General features: G+C 39.8%; 4 protein-coding genes across 4 annotated transcripts; all 4 read left to right on the top strand.

The window, feature by feature from the left end:
• Positions 1–40: 40 nt before the first annotated feature.
• On the top strand, positions 41–4,330 carry LOC118559361 (protocadherin gamma-A11-like). Its single transcript, XM_036130037.1, has one exon. The coding sequence runs from the start codon at positions 1,607–1,609 to the stop codon at positions 4,013–4,015; it is 2,409 nt and encodes an 802-aa protein (XP_035985930.1). The 5' UTR covers positions 41–1,606; the 3' UTR covers positions 4,016–4,330.
• Positions 4,331–4,426: 96 nt separating this feature from the next.
• LOC118559363 (protocadherin beta-16-like) lies at positions 4,427–7,581 on the top strand. Its single transcript, XM_036130038.1, has one exon. It carries the CDS (start codon positions 5,170–5,172, stop codon positions 7,564–7,566), a length of 2,397 nt encoding a protein of 798 aa, XP_035985931.1. The 5' UTR covers positions 4,427–5,169; the 3' UTR covers positions 7,567–7,581.
• A 5,943-nt stretch (positions 7,582–13,524) lies between these two features.
• On the top strand, positions 13,525–16,214 carry LOC118556289 (protocadherin beta-16-like; the record flags this gene model as incomplete). The annotated part of the gene is given in 1 exon segment (XM_036130031.1): positions 13,525–16,214. A coding segment is annotated over 1 exon segment (2,403 nt), but the record flags the coding sequence as incomplete, so codon positions are not given.
• Positions 16,215–16,978: 764 nt separating this feature from the next.
• LOC118559364 (protocadherin gamma-A11-like) lies at positions 16,979–19,332 on the top strand (the record flags this gene model as incomplete). Its single annotated transcript, XM_036130039.1, is given in 2 exon segments — positions 16,979–19,205; positions 19,207–19,332. Coding segments are annotated over 2 exon segments (1,926 nt in total), but the record flags the coding sequence as incomplete, so codon positions are not given.
• Between the last annotated feature and the right edge of the window lie 6 nt (positions 19,333–19,338).

Below are 19,338 nucleotides of genomic sequence, written 5' to 3' on the forward strand. Positions count from 1 at the left end.
TACTTTTGGAGACAAAAAAGTAGCAAAATATCATTTCATATGCAGTTTTTCACAAAAGCAACACTAAACGTCTTTAAAACAAATGGAAAACCTGAAAAATTATGAATGCAAAAGTAAAGACATGAGACTTGATCCCATGTTCGGCCTTTTACATCTGCCCTAATTCACAATAATTTACTCTGAATAGCAGTGTTAACGTCTGTTAATCTAAAATAATTTGCAGAAGTTCTGCAGACTTTTGATGATCTTTGGCTTTAATGAGCTAATCCTAATGAATCTTCCTCAGGAAAACAAAACTTGTCATGATCACATTGTTCAGTTTCCTCTTGAAATTCGACATTTATGGTGTTTTTTGGGGGTTTTCATTTAACAAATACATGTGAAAAGGGGTAAAAAGAAGTCTTCTTCTAAGAGTTCTTTATATGATGAGTGCTTATTCTGTTTTATACTGCCCATTGTTGCATTTTGTTCATTGTATTTTTTTTCTCATTTTATTCCAACCTAAAATCTGTTGTCTTTGTTAATTTTCCTCCTTGATAAGTAAAACACATTTATCTTGTGTGGACGTACACACTGGCAAATCATATATTATTATCCATTTCCACATGGGGGGCTCCACACAGCATTTGTGCTCACGGCCCCCAAATGGCTAGCACCGCCCCTGGTCTTATCGAGGCGTCTGTGCAGCAGCAAGTTCCCTGCTGGATGCACTAATGCCAGCTGAGTCCGACCTCAGTTCTCTTGTTTGGTGAAGGACTGTTCGCAATAATCATTCAGCTCTGCTCCATTTCAGGTCATCTTTGAGCCCTTTGGAGCCAGGTAAACGTCACAGCCGCGATCATTTTCCTCCACTTTTCCTCTTATGCGAAGCGCCTACATGCGCTCAAATGTACGGCAAGCGTTGTGCACCAAGGCAATGTGTTTCTATGAGGCGATTTTTTTAAATCAACAAATAGGCAACAAGCTGTGAACGGTGGAACGGTCGGCGGGGGGAGGGGATGCGGCTAAAAGTCCCGGTATGCACCGCACGCTAGAAAAAAAAAAAAAAAAAAAAAAAAAAAAAAAAAAAAAACATTCCTGGTACGAAAAAAAAACATTCCCGGTAAGCTGAGGGCTAAACTTTAGAAGTGCCGGTACTGACAGCTCCATACTGACCCACTTAAAGCACTGATTTCAGATATGTGGGTGCATCTGTAATACGCCGCTCGATGTTAAATTAGTAAAATGAGGCAGATGACATCGGTGTTTTTACCCCAAAATTACTGTTTTTCACAGTTAAATTATGATAATATCTGTTTATTTATTTCTATAGGTATTGAGAAATATTAGTCATCTTGTTTGTCTTGCTTTATTTTCCTTATCACAACGCTTGACAGAAAAGGCCGCTACTGGCCAGTGTGTGGCAGTCTTAGATAGGACTTGAAAATGTACCTCCCCCTTTATATATGATCTGGTAGACAATAAAATCACCCGAAACTGCTGCAGTCACTTGAACTGGCCGGTTCTCTCAACTCTTACTCGTTTTTGGATATTTCTTTAACATAATTTTGACGTTTTTACGCCATATTCAACCGGATTGCTATTTGGATTATTACCGCAGCGCAAAATGAGAGGACAAGCGCTCTTCTTCCTCTGCGTTTTCTGCATGGACACGGTTTCCGGGCAGGTCAGCTATTCTATCCCAGAAGAGATGGAGAAAGGGTCATTAGTGTGTAACATTGCTCAGGATTTAGGTTTAGACTTTAACCGGCTGAAATCGGGGAAAGCTCGCCTTTATTCGGGAGACGGTGCAGAATACATCGAGCTGAACAGAGAAAGGGGCGTCCTCCTTATTAAAGAAGGAATAGACAGAGAGGCATTGTGCGCAGACACGACGCCCTGCGCGTTACATCTACAAATGATTTTGGAAAATCCGATGGAGTTATTTCGAATAACTGTGGAGATTACGGACATTAATGACAACGCACCCAGTTTTGCGTCGAGGGAGAAACGTTTTGAAATCAGCGAGTCGGCCATTATAGGATCTAAATTTGTCCTGGAAAAAGCCTTGGATGCTGATATCGGTGTGAACGGTCTTCAAAGCTATTCGCTTAAACCAACGAGCAATTTCGCTCTGAAACTAGAGAGCCAAGCGGATGGCAGTAAAAAGGTGGAGATGGTTTTACAGAAGCCCCTGGATCGAGAGCGAGAGAGAGAAATGTCTTTGTTGTTGACTGCTGTGGACGGCGGAGAGCCGCGAATGACAGGCACAATGCAAATCACTGTTAATGTGTTAGACGTAAATGACAATGCACCAGTTTTTACTAAATCCGTTTATAAGACAACATTGGTGGAGAACTCCCCGCATGGTTCCAGTATCATTACTGTTAGTGCCTCGGACAAAGACGAAGGCTTAAATGGTCAGGTTTCATACACAATTACAAATAGCAAGCAACGTTTTTCTGAACTCTTTCAAATCGATAGAAAATCGGGGCAGGTTATTTTAACAGGTGAAATAGACTATGAAAAGGCGAGGCTCTTACAAATAGACATTGAGGCTACAGATAACGGAGGGCTCTCTGATTCCAGTAAGATTATAATTGATATAACTGATGTCAATGACAACAAACCTCAAATTAAAATACTGTCTAAATCAGAATCCGTTTTAGAAGATTCACCTGAGAATACTGTGATTGCTATGTTGAGCGTAAACGATCCTGATTCAGAGAGAAATGGCCAGGTGAAGTGTAAAATCAATGATGAAATTCCATTTAAAATAAATAACGGGATGAATGGGTTTTATAGTTTAGAAACAGCAGCACCTTTAGACAGAGAAGTAGCTCCCCGATTTAATATAACAGTGACCTGCTCTGATGAAGGAGTCCCCTCCCTCTCCAGCAGCGTCACCCTCACCTTGCAGATCTCTGATGTGAATGACAACGCTCCTGTCTTTGAGAGGAGCTCCTATGAGGCCTACATTGTAGAGAACAACACACCAGGTCTCTTTATATTCACAGTGAAAGCCACAGATGCTGACTGGAACCAGAATGCCCGTGTTTCTTACATACTGGAGGACTCCTCTGTTAACGGCGTACCAGTCTCCTCATATGTGTCCGTCAGTGCTGATAGTGGAGTCATCCATGCAGTGCGCTCTTTTGACTACGAGCAGATCAAAGATTTCCAGTTCCGCATCAAAGCGCAGGATGGAGGCTCTCCTCCACTCAGCAGCAACGTGACTGTGAAAATGCTGATCCAGGACCAGAACGATAACCCTCCTCAGGTTCTGTACCCGGTCCAGACTGGTGGCTCTGTGGTGGCTGAAATGGTGCCTCGTTCAGCAGATGTGGGCTACCTGGTGACTAAAGTGGTGGCTGTAGATGTGGACTCTGGACAGAACGCCTGGCTCTCCTATAAACTGCAGAAAGCCACAGACAGGGCGCTGTTTGAAGTGGGCTCACAGAATGGAGAAATAAGAACAATCCGTCAGGTGACTGATAAAGATGCTGTGAAACAGAGACTGACTGTGACAGTGGAGGACAACGGGCAGCCCTCTCGTTCAGCTACAGTCATTTTTAACGTAGCGGTGGCAGACAGCTTCCCTGAAGTGCTGTCCGAGTTCACTGACTTTCCTCACGATAAGGAGTACAATGACAACCTGACCTTTTACTTGGTCTTGGCTCTGGCTGTGGTCTCCTTCCTCTTCATCACGTGTTTAGTGGTTATTATATCAGTCAAGATCTACAGATGGAGACAGTCTCGCATCCTGTATCACTCCAACCTCCCTGTGATTCCATATTATCCTCCACGTTACTCAGACACTTTGGGAACAGGGACTCTGCCACACGTGTACAACTACGAGGTGTGCAGGACCACTGACTCCAGAAAGAGTGACAATAAGTTTGGAGGAGCTGGTGGTCAGAACGTGTTGATAATGGACCCCAGTTCTACAGGAACCATGCAGCGGATACAGAGTGAGAAGAGCATCCTGGATGAACCTGACTCTCCTCTAGAGGTTAGAATGCTTTTGTTTATGTAATTCCTCTTATTCTTTTTGTTTGTATACCAACATTTTTTTAGATTAAGTAAAATCCCTACCCCAGCAAATTAGTACATTTGTGTTATATTCAATACAAAAAGTTCCCATTAACTATACGTTTGTTTAGAGCAAAAGAGAAAAGTATTCTGTCTTTTCCGTTTGCACATGAATTTTTAATATCTTTTTATGTGGTTGTTTAGTGATGCTGTGAGATTTGTGTTATGGTTTTTGTTAGCCAAATACATTTGTCAATTTTCTATTCCAACATATTTATCAATAGTTCTCTATGACATATTGGTCAACATCGAGTTCCTCTTTTGTTGCGTTTTTTTGGATCCTTTACTGTCTACTTTTTTTTCAAAAGGTGGAACTAACATATATTTAGATATGCATAGTATGGAACACAGACCTAGCGCATAGCGCCATCTAGGCATGTCCTGACAAAAAGACAATGCTGCGGTTTCGTTACTATTTCGGTCGGTACCTAATTCAAAATCAAATGTACCTGAAAACAATCAGTCGAGGATGACAGATTAGGTTTTGTGGTCAGGCTTGCAATCTTCTCAATTTCAGCACAAGGGACAGCGCCTTTTTCTACGGCGATCTCATTGAAGCAGTGATAGCGCTTTCTCAAGAACGTAAAACTCATTGTTGACGATCAGATTATATCACAAATGTTATGATATATTTAAAAGGTCACACCTGTGTGCTCTGGGTTTTATGCTGATGAAAAACTCTAAATTTATAGTCCTTAGCCCTCACAATGCTTACATAATTTATATTATCCTCGATTGTACATATTATTTAAAAAGAAACATATCAATATTATTATGAAGGGCAACTACATCTACATTCTGTTAAACTGCAGTGTTTCGGTTTGAACTCACAGGGCCGCTGTTGACCATAGTGTTTATTAAACAGCACACTTATAATAGGGCCTCCTCTCTCACGTCCGCATTATGACGGAAAAACAGGACGGGAAAGGATCGCATTAGATATTTATAAAATCAGCAAAAGAAATGTCGGCGTGAGGAATTTCAGCACAGTTGTGTGGATTATGCCTGGTTTGAAATCCTTTTTCTGACTGGAATTGAGATCAAAAAACTCGCCTTTAACCATCGGGTTTTTATTGGGAAATATATTCGGATAGAACAATGACGAGGCAAGTAACGCTGTTCATCTTTGTCCTCTCCCTCGGCTTTGTGCTCGGGCAGGTCTCCTACTCTATTCCGGAGGAAATGCCCAAAGGATCTTTAATAGGAAACATAGCTCATGATTTAGGGCTACAAATCAAACGTCTAACATCGGGAAAAGCGCGAATATTCACCCGAGATAGTGACGAGTATGTTGAGCTGAACAGAGAAAGAGGAGTCCTCCTTGTTAAAGAGAGAATCGACAGAGAGGCGCTCTGCAAAAAGACGACGCCATGTGCTTTACATTTTCAGATTATTTTAGAAAATCCGATTGAATTTTATAGTGTTGCAATCCAGATCACAGATATCAATGATAATGCACCATCTTTTGAGAAAAGTGAAAAGAAATTCAAGATTAGTGAGTCATCGGTAATTGGAGCAAAATTTGTCCTGGAAAGAGCTTTTGATCTTGATGTTGGCAGTAATGATCTAAAAAGATACACTTTAAAGCCGACAGATAATTTTGCTCTGACGCTGCAAAATAATCCTGATGGCAATAAAAACGTTGAGATGGTGTTACAGAAGCCTTTAGACAGGGAGAAACAGGAGCAGATAAACCTTGTGTTAACAGCTGTAGATGGAGGAGAGCCGCAGATGTCAGGAACGATGCTGATAGTTATTACAGTTTTAGACGCTAATGATAATGCTCCAGTTTTTACACAACAGATATATAAAGCCACTGTTACTGAAAATTCTCCTAAGGGAACAGTTGTTGCTGTAGTTTCAGCATCAGATGCCGATGAAGGTCCTAACAGTAAAATAAAATATTCAATTACAAACACTTTCGATGTGAGAAATATATTTGAAGTTAATGAGGACAATGGTAAAGTGATTTTAATAGGAAATACGGATTTTGAAGAGTCGAGAATTTATCAAATACATTTACTTGCAAGTGATGAAGGGGGACTTACAGATTCTTGCAAACTAATTGTCGACATTCAAGATAGAAATGATAATAATCCAGAAATAAAAATAATGTCAAAATCCACTCTAATTACAGAGGATGTGAAGCTCAATACAGTGGTTACAGTGATAAGCATTGAGGACAAAGACTCAGGCAATAATGGAAATGTAAAATGCTTGGTTAGTGAGAATATACCTTTCATTTTGAAATCATCTGAAAATAATTTCTATAGTTTAATGACAGACAGTGAATTAGACAGAGAGATGGCCTCTGAGTATAACATCACAGTGACCTGCTCTGATGAAGGAGTCCCCTCCCTCTCCAGCAGCGTCACCCTCACCTTGCAGATCTCTGATGTGAATGACAACGCTCCTGTCTTTGAGAGGAGCTCCTATGAGGCCTACATTGTAGAAAACAACACACCAGGTCTCTCTATATTCACAGTGAAAGCCACAGATGCTGACTGGAACCAGAATGCCCGTGTTTCTTACATACTGGAGGACTCCTCTGTTAACGGAGTACCAGTCTCCTCATATGTGTCAGTCAGTGCTGATAGTGGAGTCATCCATGCAGTGCGCTCTTTTGACTACGAGCAGATCAAAGATTTCCGGTTCCGCATCAAAGCGCAGGATGGAGGCTCTCCTCCACTCAGCAGCAACGTGACTGTGAAAATGTTGATCCAGGACCAGAACGATAACCCTCCTCAGGTTCTGTACCCGGTCCAGACTGGTGGCTCTGTGGTGGCTGAAATGGTGCCTCGTTCAGCAGATGTGGGCTACCTGGTGACTAAAGTGGTGGCTGTAGATGTGGACTCTGGACAGAACGCCTGGCTCTCCTATAAACTGCAGAAAGCCACAGACAGGGCGCTGTTTGAAGTGGGATCACAGAATGGAGAAATAAGAACAATCCGTCAGGTGACTGATAAAGATGCTGTGAAACAGAGACTGACTGTGATAGTGGAGGACAACGGGCAGCCCTCTCGTTCAGCTACAGTCATTGTTAACGTGGCGGTGGCGGACAGCTTCCCTGAAGTGCTGTCCGAGTTCACTGACTTTCCTCACGATAAGGAGTACAATGACAACCTGACTTTTTACTTGGTCTTGGCTCTGGCTGTGGTCTCCTTCCTCTTCATCACGTGTTTAGTGGTTATTATATCAGTCAAGATCTACAGATGGAGACAGTCTCGCATCCTGTATCACTCCAACCTCCCTGTGATTCCATATTATCCTCCACGTTACTCAGACACTTTGGGAACAGGGACTCTGCCACATGTGTACAACTACGAGGTGTGCAGGACCACTGACTCCAGAAAGAGTGACAATAAGTTTGGAGGAGCTGGTGGTCAGAACGTGTTGATAATGGACCCCAGTTCTACAGGAACCATGCAGCGGATACAGAGTGAGAAGAGCATCCTGGATGAACCTGACTCTCCTCTAGAGGTTAGAATGCTTTAAATTTTTCTATAGAGTAGTCCTTCTGAAATGCTATTAAGTAAATTTCTAAGACAATAAACATACTACTTTATTCATTCCACCTGCTTTTAAATGTGACGTTTTTAAAACTGTCAGTGCTCCATCTTCACTGCCGCACTTGCTGATTACTGTGTTTTCGTTGCTACTACATACATTGAGCACAAGGGATTTGATTGATGGTTTATTACATTTTGTTTCAAAGTCAAATATCAATTATTTTTCTATATAGTTTTCAATCAAAAAATGTATCCTTCTGAAATAATCTATTGTTCCTGAAATTATAAATTTCTCCTTCAAAAGGTTTTTGAATTTACTAATGTGAATTTACCAATGACTGGCACTGTACAAACTAGCCTGTTGAACTTACCCCAAAAAGCTAAGGTAACAAGTTGCAGTTCAAACTTTTGAAAGAACAGAATGTCTCATTTCAGCTGGTATAAAACACAAATTACTTTTAAAATCTTTTAGCAATATTGGTGCTTATTTGCTGTTATTGTATCAAAAAAAATCATGATATAATCATCTTTTACACAAAAATAATGGCAAAAAATGTATTCGGTAGAAATCTATACTCAAGTTTACACACTTAATTTTAATACTTACTTATTTGCAACTATAAAATTGCAGATTATTTTAAAAACAGAAAAAATTTACGTTTTTTTTAATAAATTATTTTACAAATATAATCATTCCTATTAACTGTAGAACATTAGCATGACCAGGCAGACTTAGTTTCGCTTTGCTATACAGCAAACTAAGTCTGGAACTGCTCCCATAGAGTTCTATTTCCTGATACCGACCAATCACAGGCGTGGGTGTTTTTTATATGTTGAGTGACATGCAGCACCACCTGAGAATCCCTCAGCCAAAACAAAAAAGATGGCCCCGGCTACGGAGCGTTCGTTATATAGTGCGCTTTCTTCTGTTTTAAAAGAATCATTCACCGTAGTCTCCGTTCGATCGTGGCTCGCCATGTTAAATTATATTGTGAAATGTTCACCGCTGAAGTCTGATTGTTCCTTTTTTTTATGTCGAGTCTGCAGTCAATCTGATTGGTTTACTTTGCGCCTGTTAACCCCGCCCCAAAAAAAAGCCCTCTATAGGAGCAGCGCCATACTGTATCGAAGAAAGGCAACGGTTAGTCTGGGTGGCCAGGCCAGTAAACCATGACCCCAAATTTACCTTTTGCTCAACCAGTAAGTTGAACTTTTGAAGACCTTGAAAGGTAACTGGTCACTCAAGTATACATTCCTCTTTGTCTGTGCCTGGGAGAGGGTTTTGGCAGATGACATTTAAGTTATCACTGTGACTCACTAAAACAAATGAATAGAACAAAGACATATTCTGAATTTCTAAAAACCTGCAACTGGTTTCTGAAATGTGGGTGACCAAAAGCTCTCTTGTTGCATGAAACAATTTGGGTACATCCCTTTGGTTTACCTTTGAGGCTATGGATCTTGTTAAGCAGCTTTGCTCTATCAAATGCTTCTGGAAAAAAATTGGAAGTTTTTCAGAGCATATTGGGATAATCGGGGTTGAGGGCATAGATCAGACCTATCAATAGCATGCTTTGGTTTAGGTGTTACACCAATTCAACACTTGGTTTCTCTCGATCACAAGAAGTGAATCCTCCTTGGCCATGGCTTGTTCGTTGCGGTCCTTATGGTTGTCCATGTTTAGACTGTAGGGAAAAAGTGCAGTCGGTTTTTAACTGAACCATAGCAACAAGACATTTCAATATAATTCAGTTTTTGTGGTTGTTCTGCAACAATAGATTTGGTTTGGCTATGAATAACACAAAGTACAACAGGCAATGATTACCTGCCTGGTCAGATGTGTTATTTTAGAACAGGAGATAAGAGGGATAAATGCAAGTGAAAATGAAAAGAATTAGCAACACCAAAGCTAAGAAAAAATAGGGAGAAGATACAAAAATTGAATCTAGCCAATAAATGATGTCACTGTTCAGTGTTATAATTTATGTTTAAGAACTAAGATTTATTTTGAGGCATATAAACTGAGGTCAAATTAGGTCAACAAATAATTGGTTGAATTTTAAAAATAAAATCACAGTGCAAAGCAGACTGGGAAATAAAATATATGAATAAAATGTTTTATTAGTAATTTGCCAAATTAGAGAGCAATACCCTTTTGGACAACTGATTCTTAATGTTGTGTTGGCTATATTCACAGTGGCTGACTGAATGGCTAAGATGGCGATTTAAAGCCAAAATGGGCTTGATTTGAACGGATCCGGTTTGGATTGCTGCGTGGTACATTTTGCAACAGAAGGATGGAGCGCACAAGGAATGTAGTCTGTGTGAAGCCGGCCTTAGATTAGGTTGGTTCCTAATCCTGATCCTCAGCACCAATGTCCTGCATGTTTTAGACGTGTTACTATTCCAGTTCACTTGATCCAAACAATTGCATGACCTCTTCTGCATTTCACCAAGTGAAGCCTCTTGATCATCTATTAATTTAAGTCAGATGTGTCGCAGCAAGGAAACATAAAGACACCTGTTACAGGATTAGCAGCCCAGCTAACAGAGAAATGGCTGTAGCATTAGATGGGATAACTGAGCACAATTCAGCCCATTGTAAAGGGACTAGACCTATATTTCATGTAGTTTGATAAGACGACAATAATGTAAAACGGAACAAGCTCACGTTGCAGGGATAAAGTGACCCATTCCTGGTCATATACTTAGACAATTTTGCAACATTTAAGCACCACAAACCAAGCAAAACACAATGAAAAACTATATTTAAATTGTTTATCCCAAGCTAATTTTCTCTGCCCAAACCTACTCTATTCTTGTTCTGATGAACGTTGGAAGTCGTCTGATGGGGAGAGTTGAGCTACATGGTGGTGGCTCATGGTTTACCTTCCAGGTAAAGCGTGCTGTGGGTAGTTTTTCTTCGCTCACAAACTAGGCAGCACTGGTAGAGCGTTATATTCATTTCACCAACCAGGCAGTGAGGCTGTTGTTAGTGTTACACCCCTGTGAAGAGGAATAATGGGGGAAAAAAAAACCAACATGGACATATTGTTATTTCTGTCACTTCCAAATACCGTAATGTTATGTCAAAAACTGTTTCCAGCATTACATGGACAAATAAAAAATAAAAAGGTAATGCAATAAGGAAAAAAAATAATGAATTACACAGCACACCAGCTGCTCAAAATGTCTTTGTGCCTCAAAGTTAAAGACTGGTACATATTTTCAACATTATCAGAAAATTATATAAAAGTACCATATACATGCTGCGTGTATACATACTACATTAGAAAAACACATGAAGATTATATATCAGTCACATCTATCGAGACTGATTTCTTACAAAATTGCAGTGATTAACATTTCGATTTTAATCAAAACAATATAACGTCACTGTAATCACATCCTCCCTGAGTTCTCAACATTGCACCCAAACATTATGGCCACACAACAGCAGCAACAACTATGCCCTGGGACACAGCTGACCAGCAAACTAAGGTAAATATAAATTTCAAGCAAAAGCACGTTTACTCAAGCTGTTCAGGTCACTACAAACACTCCCTGCTCGCCTTCCACACTTAGTGAAGAAAAAATATAGCTTAGCTATTAAAACTTGTAACAGTCAGAAACTTTACCTGTAAAGGGGAATAATGAAAAACCGACACAGACAAAGTGTTACTTCTGTGGCTTTTAATGTCGCAATGGACGACCAGAAGCAACGTGTTTCCCCGTTTCAATCCAAACTCAACCAATCGAATCAAGATTGGTAAATAAACTCCTAGAACATCAAATCTGAAAAGGCACCACTCTCCAAATGCTGAATACAGTCGTAGTTAGAAAAGTAAGATTGAATAACACGCATTTTAAGCTGATTTTAACTTATGCATGTTATTAATGCATCATTCTGGAGCTTTTGAGTTGCAAGACCAGAATAATCGATCATAGTTCTCCAGGTCAACAATCAGTGCATCTGATTCCATTACCCTAACGCCATTAGAGACATTAAGTATGGCGTTGTTTTCCAATATAAATCTCCCACATGCTAAAAGCATCAAAGAATATGATTTTTTTTTTGCCAAATGATAATAATAAAAAAAATTCTTATCTTTTCTTTCTGCTTTTCTGAAACTGTTTTATAACCATCACATTAGCGCATTTATCTTTGTGAACAAACAGTATGTGGTGTGTGCATTTAAATCTCACACAGGTTCGCTCAATACGTGTCTAGCACTTGCTAGACCAATCAGATTAATACTTGAAAATAGCAAACGTTACAAAACAAAACGGATTTTTTTAAAACACAAGAGAAAATGATCAAATAAGCTTGCCTGTGCATATTCAGTTATCCAAGTCATGGCACCAGTTGGAGGCAACCGGATAAAATAAACTCTTAAATATTGTAACCTAAGAATTTTTTGTCAAGTATAAAAAAAAATATGCTTACATATATTGCACATTTGAGGTAATAATAATTAGGAAGAAGAAAAGACTGGAGCATGTACATGTTATTTTTGCAAGACTGCAGCTTTTAATTTGTATTACATGGAAAGAAAATAAAAGCATAAGATACTTATTTTCTGAAAATGTAATATTTGTTTGTCCAGTATGACAGAAAATTTCAGCCCTCAAGGCAACCCACATTTCAGTACAAAGGAACGCTGGAGATAGGCACCAGCAACCCCCGCGACCCCATGAGGGATTAAGTGGGTCACAAAAATGGATGGATGGATTTCAGTACAAAGACAATGCGAAGTGCTTTACATGATTAAAATATAGGAAAATAAAACAGAATAAAAGCAAGTTGGAATAAAATGTAGAAACAAAACATGGGAGAATAGAAACTAAGAGCAAATATTAAAAACGGGGGGCTACAAAGTTAACCTAATTATGTTTCAGTAAAACAGTTTAACTAGAAATGTCGAAGGCAATCCAAAACAAATGTGTTTTTAATCTCGATTTAAAAGAATTCAGGCTTTCAGCACTTTTACAGTTTTCTGGAAGTTTGTTCCAGATAAGTGGAGGAACTAAAAAGTATCATTACAATGTTTCATAACTGCATCAAGTGTCCTCTTTTATGCAAATCTAAATATAGTCATCCCAATCTAAATATCTCTCAAGATGCCATATAACAAAGATACAAAAGCAGAGACCCACTTAAAGCTATCAAAAAATGTTGACAAGCCAAATCAAATAAAACGTTTGAGAAGAAGTTACTTTTCTTTTCTCCCTCAACCTGTACGATATTTAAATTACTTATTATGAAGCAGAAACTTGCTTAAAAATATATCTAGGCATTTTCAAGCACAGTTTATTTCATTTCTTACAGTTTAGAGGCCACGAAGGGATATTGGTATTAACACGGGAATTGAAGGCTGCACTGTGACCATCGGTAATTTGAAACATTTTCCTCTGTGGTAAAGGAACTATATTCGTCAAATGGGTTTTAAAACAACATTTAACAAAGGTTTTTGTTACATTGGCGGTATTTTTGGTCAGGCATCAGTGTGGTCACCTGCCTTTTAAAAACGTTTGCGTTACGCTTACATTTCCACTAACTGATCTCCACTATTTAATTTATCACAACTTTGGGTACATTTTATATTTTGTTATGTTACAATTGTTGCTCCGCGCACACTCAACCCTGTTGATGATCTAATGATTAGATTCCTTGAATCAGATGCGCAACAAAAAGCTGCAGGACGGCCCTCTGGGTCTTGATTTTGACACCAGTACTTATTAAAACAGATTTGTTCTTTTATAATTTCAGCTGAAAGGTTGCTTTAAAATTATACATTTTACTTATTTAATAAAAGCTGATATTTTTCAAAGTTCTGTGGTGTGTTAACGAGTTAAAGCACTCTCACGTTTAAAATGTACTGGTTTGTTTACGTTAAGGCCTTCCCGTTTATAATAATAATAATAATTCATCGTTTGCCATAAATGCTCTAATACAAAAAGGTGTGTAGTTTTTCCATTTGAACTCTTAGGGCCGCTGTTGACCACAGTGTCTAGCAAACAGTGGGTTTGTAGCAGCACCTCCTCTGCAAAGTCGACATAATAAAGAGGGAACACGACGTGAAAGGATCGGTCAATCCTTTTAGGGATTTAAAGAAAGACGGGACAACGTTTGCGGATCATGATTTTTGTGTGGATTATGTTTGTTCTGGGATAATATCTATGAGTGGAATTTAGATCAACATCATCGCATATAACCATCGGGATTTCTCAATGGAAATTTTCTTGGCTATAAAAATGAAGAGGCAAGTAACGCTGTTCATCTTTGTCCTCTCCCTCGGCTTTGTGCTCGGGCAGGTCTCCTACTCTATCCCGGAGGAAATGGCCAAAGGATCTTTAATAGGAAACATAGCTCATGATTTAGGGCTACAAATCAAACGTCTAACATCGGGAAAAGCGCGAATATTCACCCGAGATAGTGACGAATATGTCGAGCTGAACAGAGAAAGAGGAGTCCTCCTTGTTAAAGAGAGAATCGACAGAGAGGCGCTCTGCAAAAAGACGACGCCATGCGCTCTGCATTTTCAGATTATTTTAGAAAATCCGATGGAATTCTATAGTGTTGCAATCCAGATTACAGATATTAATGATAATGCACCGACTTTTGAGAAGGATAAAATTGCTTTTAAAATAAGTGAGTCTGCCGTTATTGGGGCAAAATTTTCTCTTGAAAGAGCTGTTGATCTTGATGTCGGCATTAATGATCTAAAAAGCTACACTTTAAAACCGACAGATAATTTTGCTCTGAAACTGCTAAATAATCCTGATGGCAATAAAAATGTAGAGATGGTGTTACAGAAGCCCTTAGACAGGGAGAAACAGGAGCAGATAAACCTGGTGTTAACAGCTGTAGATGGAGGAGAGCCGCAGATGTCAGGAACGATGCTGATAGTTATTACAGTTTTAGACGCTAATGATAATGCTCCTGTTTTTACACAGCAGATATATAAAGCCACTGTTACTGAAAATTCACCTAAGGGAACAGTTGTTGCTGTAGTTTCAGCATCAGATGCAGATGAAGGTCCTAACAGTAGAATAACATATTCAATTAGAAACACATTAGATGATGTAAGAAGAACATTTAAAGTAAACGAGGAAAACGGTGAGGTGATTTTAATTGGGAATACCGATTTTGAAGAGTCAAGAATTTATCAGATACATTTACTTGCTAGTGATGAAGGTGGACTCACAGACTCTTGCAAGTTAATTGTTGATGTACAGGATACAAATGATAATATCCCTGAAATACATATAATGTCAAAGTCCACCATTATTTCAGAGGATGCAAGTATAAATACAGTTGTTACAATGATAAGCATTGAAGACAAAGATTCGGGTCCAAACGGAAATGTAAAGTGTTACACTGAAGAAAATATGCCTTTCAGTTTAAAATCATCAGAAAATAATTTTTATAGTTTAGTGACAGACAGTGAATTAGACAGAGAGATGGCCTCTGAGTATAACATCACAGTGACCTGCTCTGATGAAGGAGTCCCCTCCCTCTCCAGCAGCGTCACTCTCACCTTGCAGATCTCTGATGTGAATGACAACGCTCCTGTCTTTGAGAGGAGCTCCTATGAGGCCTACATTGTAGAAAACAACACACCAGGTCTCTCTATATTCACAGTGAAAGCCACAGATGCTGACTGGAACCAGAATGCCCGTGTTTCTTACATACTGGAGGACTCCTCTGTTAACGGAGTACCAGTCTCCTCATATGTGTCCGTCAGTGCTGATAGTGGAGTCATCCATGCAGTGCGCTCTTTTGACTACGAGCAGATCAAAGATTTCCAGTTCCGCATCAAAGCGCAGGATGGAGGCTCTCCTCCACTCAGCAGCAACGTGACTGTGAAAATGCTGATCCAGGACCAGAACGATAACCCTCCTCAGGTTCTGTACCCGGTCCAGACTGGTGGCTCTGTGGTAGCTGAAATGGTGCCTCGTTCAGCAGATGTGGGCTACCTGGTGACTAAAGTGGTGGCTGTAGATGTGGACTCTGGACAGAACGCCTGGCTCTCCTATAAACTGCAGAAAGCCACAGACAGGGCGCTGTTTGAAGTGGGCTCACAGAATGGAGAAATAAGAACAATCCGTCAGGTGACTGATAAAGATGCTGTGAAACAGAGACTGACTGTGATAGTGGAGGACAACGGGCAGCCCTCTCGTTCAGCTACAGTCATTGTTAACGTGGCGGTGGCGGACAGCTTCCCTGAAGTGCTGTCCGAGTTCACTGACTTTCCTCACGATAAGGAGTACAATGACAACCTGACTTTTTACTTGGTCTTGGCTCTGGCTGTGGTCTCCTTCCTCTTCATCACGTGTTTAGTGGTTATTATATCAGTCAAGATCTACAGATGGAGACAGTCTCGCATCCTGTATCACTCCAACCTCCCTGTGATTCCATATTATCCTCCACGTTACTCAGACACTTTGGGAACAGGGACTCTGCCACACGTGTACAACTACGAGGTGTGCAGGACCACTGACTCCAGAAAGAGTGACAATAAGTTTGGAGGAGCTGGTGGTCAGAACGTGTTGATAATGGACCCCAGTTCTACAGGAACCATGCAGCGGATACAGAGTGAGAAGAGCATCCTGGATGAACCTGACTCTCCTCTAGAGGTTAGAATACTTTTGTTTATGTAATTCCTCCTAATATTTTTGTTTGTATACCAACATCTTTTGAGATTAAGTGAAGTCTTCTACCCTGGCAAATTAGTACATTTGTGTTATATTCAATACAAAAAAGTTTCCATTATCTATAAGTTTGATCAAAATTTTATGTATTTTGACTATTCTTTTGCTCATATTAATTGTTTAATATCCTTTATGTAGTTGTTTGGTGATGCTGTGAGATCTCTGTTGCTGTTTTTTTTTTTTTTTGCTAAATACATTTATAAATTTTCTATTCCATCATATTTTTAGTTTGTTCTCTATGACATATCGGTCAATATTGAATTCCTATTTTGTTGCATTTTGTGGATCCCTTTCTGTCTAATAAATAATAAAAAAAGCTTGAACGAACATAGGTTTAGATATGCATAGTATGGAACTCAGACCTATGCGCATAGCGCCATCTAGGCGACTTCTGACAAAAGACAATCCTGCATGGTTTCGTTGCAATTTCGGTTGGTACCTAATTCAAAATCAAATGCACCTGAAAACAATCAGTCGGGGATGACAGATTAGGTATTTTGGTCAGGCTTGCAATCTTCTCAATTTCAGCACAAAGGACAGCGCCGTTTTCCACGGCGATCTCACTGAAGCAGTGAGAGTGCTTTCTCATGAAGGTAAAACTCATTGACTATCAGACTATATCACAAATTATATGATACATTCAAAAGGTCTGACCTGAGGGCTCTGCATTTTATGCTGATAAAAAAAACTCTAAATCTATAGTCCTTTGCCCTCACAATGATTACATAATTTATATTATCCTCCATTGTAAATATTGTTTATTTAAAAAAATAGTAGTATTTTTATTTCGTAGGGCAGCTACATCTACATTCTGTTAAACTGCAGTGTTTCGGTTTGAACTCACAGGGCCGCTGTTGACCATAGTGTTTATTAAACAGCACACTTATAATAGGGCCTCCTCTCTCACGTCCGTATTATGACGGAAAAACACGACGGGAAAGGATCGCACTAGATATTTATAAAATCAGCGAAAGAAAGGTCGGCGTGAGGAGTTCAGCACTGTTGTGTGGATTATGCCTGGTTTGAAATTTTTTTTCTGACTGGAATTGAGATCAAAATACTTGCCCTTAACCATCGGGTTTTTATTGGGAAATATACTCGGATAGAACAATGACGAGGCAAGTAACGCTGTTCATCTTTGTCCTCCCCCTCGGCTTTGTGCTCGGGCAGGTCTCATACTCTATTCCGGAGGAAATGGCCAAAGGATCTTTAATAGGGAACATAGCTCATGATTTAGGGCTACAAATCAAACGTCTAACATCTGGAAAAGCGCGAATATTCACCCGAGATAGTGATGAATATGTCGAGCTGAAAAGAGAAAGAGGAGTCCTCCTTGTTAAAGAGAGAATTGACAGAGAGGCGCTCTGCAAGAAGACGACGCCTTGTGCTTTACATTTTCAGATTATTTTAGAAAATCCGATTGAATTTTATAGTGTGGTAATCCAGATCACAGATATTAATGATAATGCGCCATCTTTTGAGAAAAGTGAAAAGAAATTCAAAATTAGTGAATCAGCAGTGATTGGAGCAAAATTTGTCCTGGAAAGAGCTTTTGATCTTGATGTTGGCATTAATGATCTAAAAAGCTATACTTTAAAACCGACAGATAATTTTGCCCTGAAGTTGCAAAATAATCCTGATGGCAATAAAAACGTAGAGATGGTGTTACAGAAGCCTTTAGACAGGGAGAAACAGGAGCAGATAAACCTGGTGTTAACAGCTGTAGATGGAGGAGAGCCGCAAATGTCAGGAACGATGTTGATAGTTATTACAGTTTTAGATATTAATGATAATGCTCCAGTTTTTACACAACAGATATATAAAGCCACTGTTACTGAAAATTCTCCTAAGGGAACAGTTGTTGCTCTAGTTTCAGCATCAGATGCCGATGAAGGTCCTAACAGTAAAATAACATATTCAATTACAAACACTTTTGATGATGTCAGAAATATATTTGAAGTTAACGAGGACAATGGTGAAGTGATTTTAATAGGAAATACAGATTTTGAAGAGTCAAGAAATTATCAGATACATTTACTTGCAAGTGATGAAGGAGGACTTACAGACTCTTGCAAACTAATTGTCGATGTTCAAGATACAAATGATAATAACCCAGAAATAAAAATTATGTCAAAGTCCACTCTAATTGCTGAGGATGTGAATCTAAATACAGTAATTACAGTTGTAAGCATCGAGGACAAAGACTCAGGGCAAAATGGAAATGTAAAATGCTTGATTAATGAGAATATACCTTTCATTTTAAAATCATCTGAAAATAATTTCTATAGTTTAGTAACAGACAGTGAATTAGACAGAGAGATGGCCTCTGAGTATAACATCACAGTGACCTGCTCTGATGAAGGAGTCCCCTCCCTCTCCAGCAGCGTCACTCTCACCTTGCAGATCTCTGATGTGAATGACAACGCTCCTGTCTTTGAGAGGAGCTCCTATGAGGCCTACATTGTAGAAAACAACACACCAGGTCTCTCTATATTCACAGTGAAAGCCACAGATGCTGACTGGAACCAGAATGCCCGTGTTTCTTACATACTGGAGGACTCCTCTGTTAACGGAGTACCAGTCTCCTCATATGTGTCCGTCAGTGCTGATAGTGGAGTCATCCATGCAGTGCGCTCTTTTGACTACGAGCAGATCAAAGATTTCCAGTTCCGCATCAAAGCGCAGGATGGAGGCTCTCCTCCACTCAGCAGCAATGTGACTGTGAAAATGCTGATCCAGGACCAGAACGATAACCCTCCTCAGGTTCTGTACCCGGTCCAGACTGGTGGCTCTGTGGTGGCTGAAATGGTGCCTCGTTCAGCAGATGTGGGCTACCTGGTGACTAAAGTGGTGGCTGTAGATGTGGACTCTGGACAGAACGCCTGGCTCTCCTATAAACTGCAGAAAGCCACAGGACAGGGCGCTGTTTGAAGTGGGCTCACAGAATGGAGAAATAAGAACAATCCGTCAGGTGACTGATAAAGATGCTGTGAAACAGAGACTGACTGTGATAGTGGAGGACAACGGGCAGCCCTCTCGTTCA

Source organism: Fundulus heteroclitus, unplaced genomic scaffold, assembly GCF_011125445.2.
Source record: "Fundulus heteroclitus isolate FHET01 unplaced genomic scaffold, MU-UCD_Fhet_4.1 scaffold_279, whole genome shotgun sequence".
Taxonomy (NCBI): Eukaryota; Metazoa; Chordata; class Actinopteri; order Cyprinodontiformes; family Fundulidae; genus Fundulus; species Fundulus heteroclitus.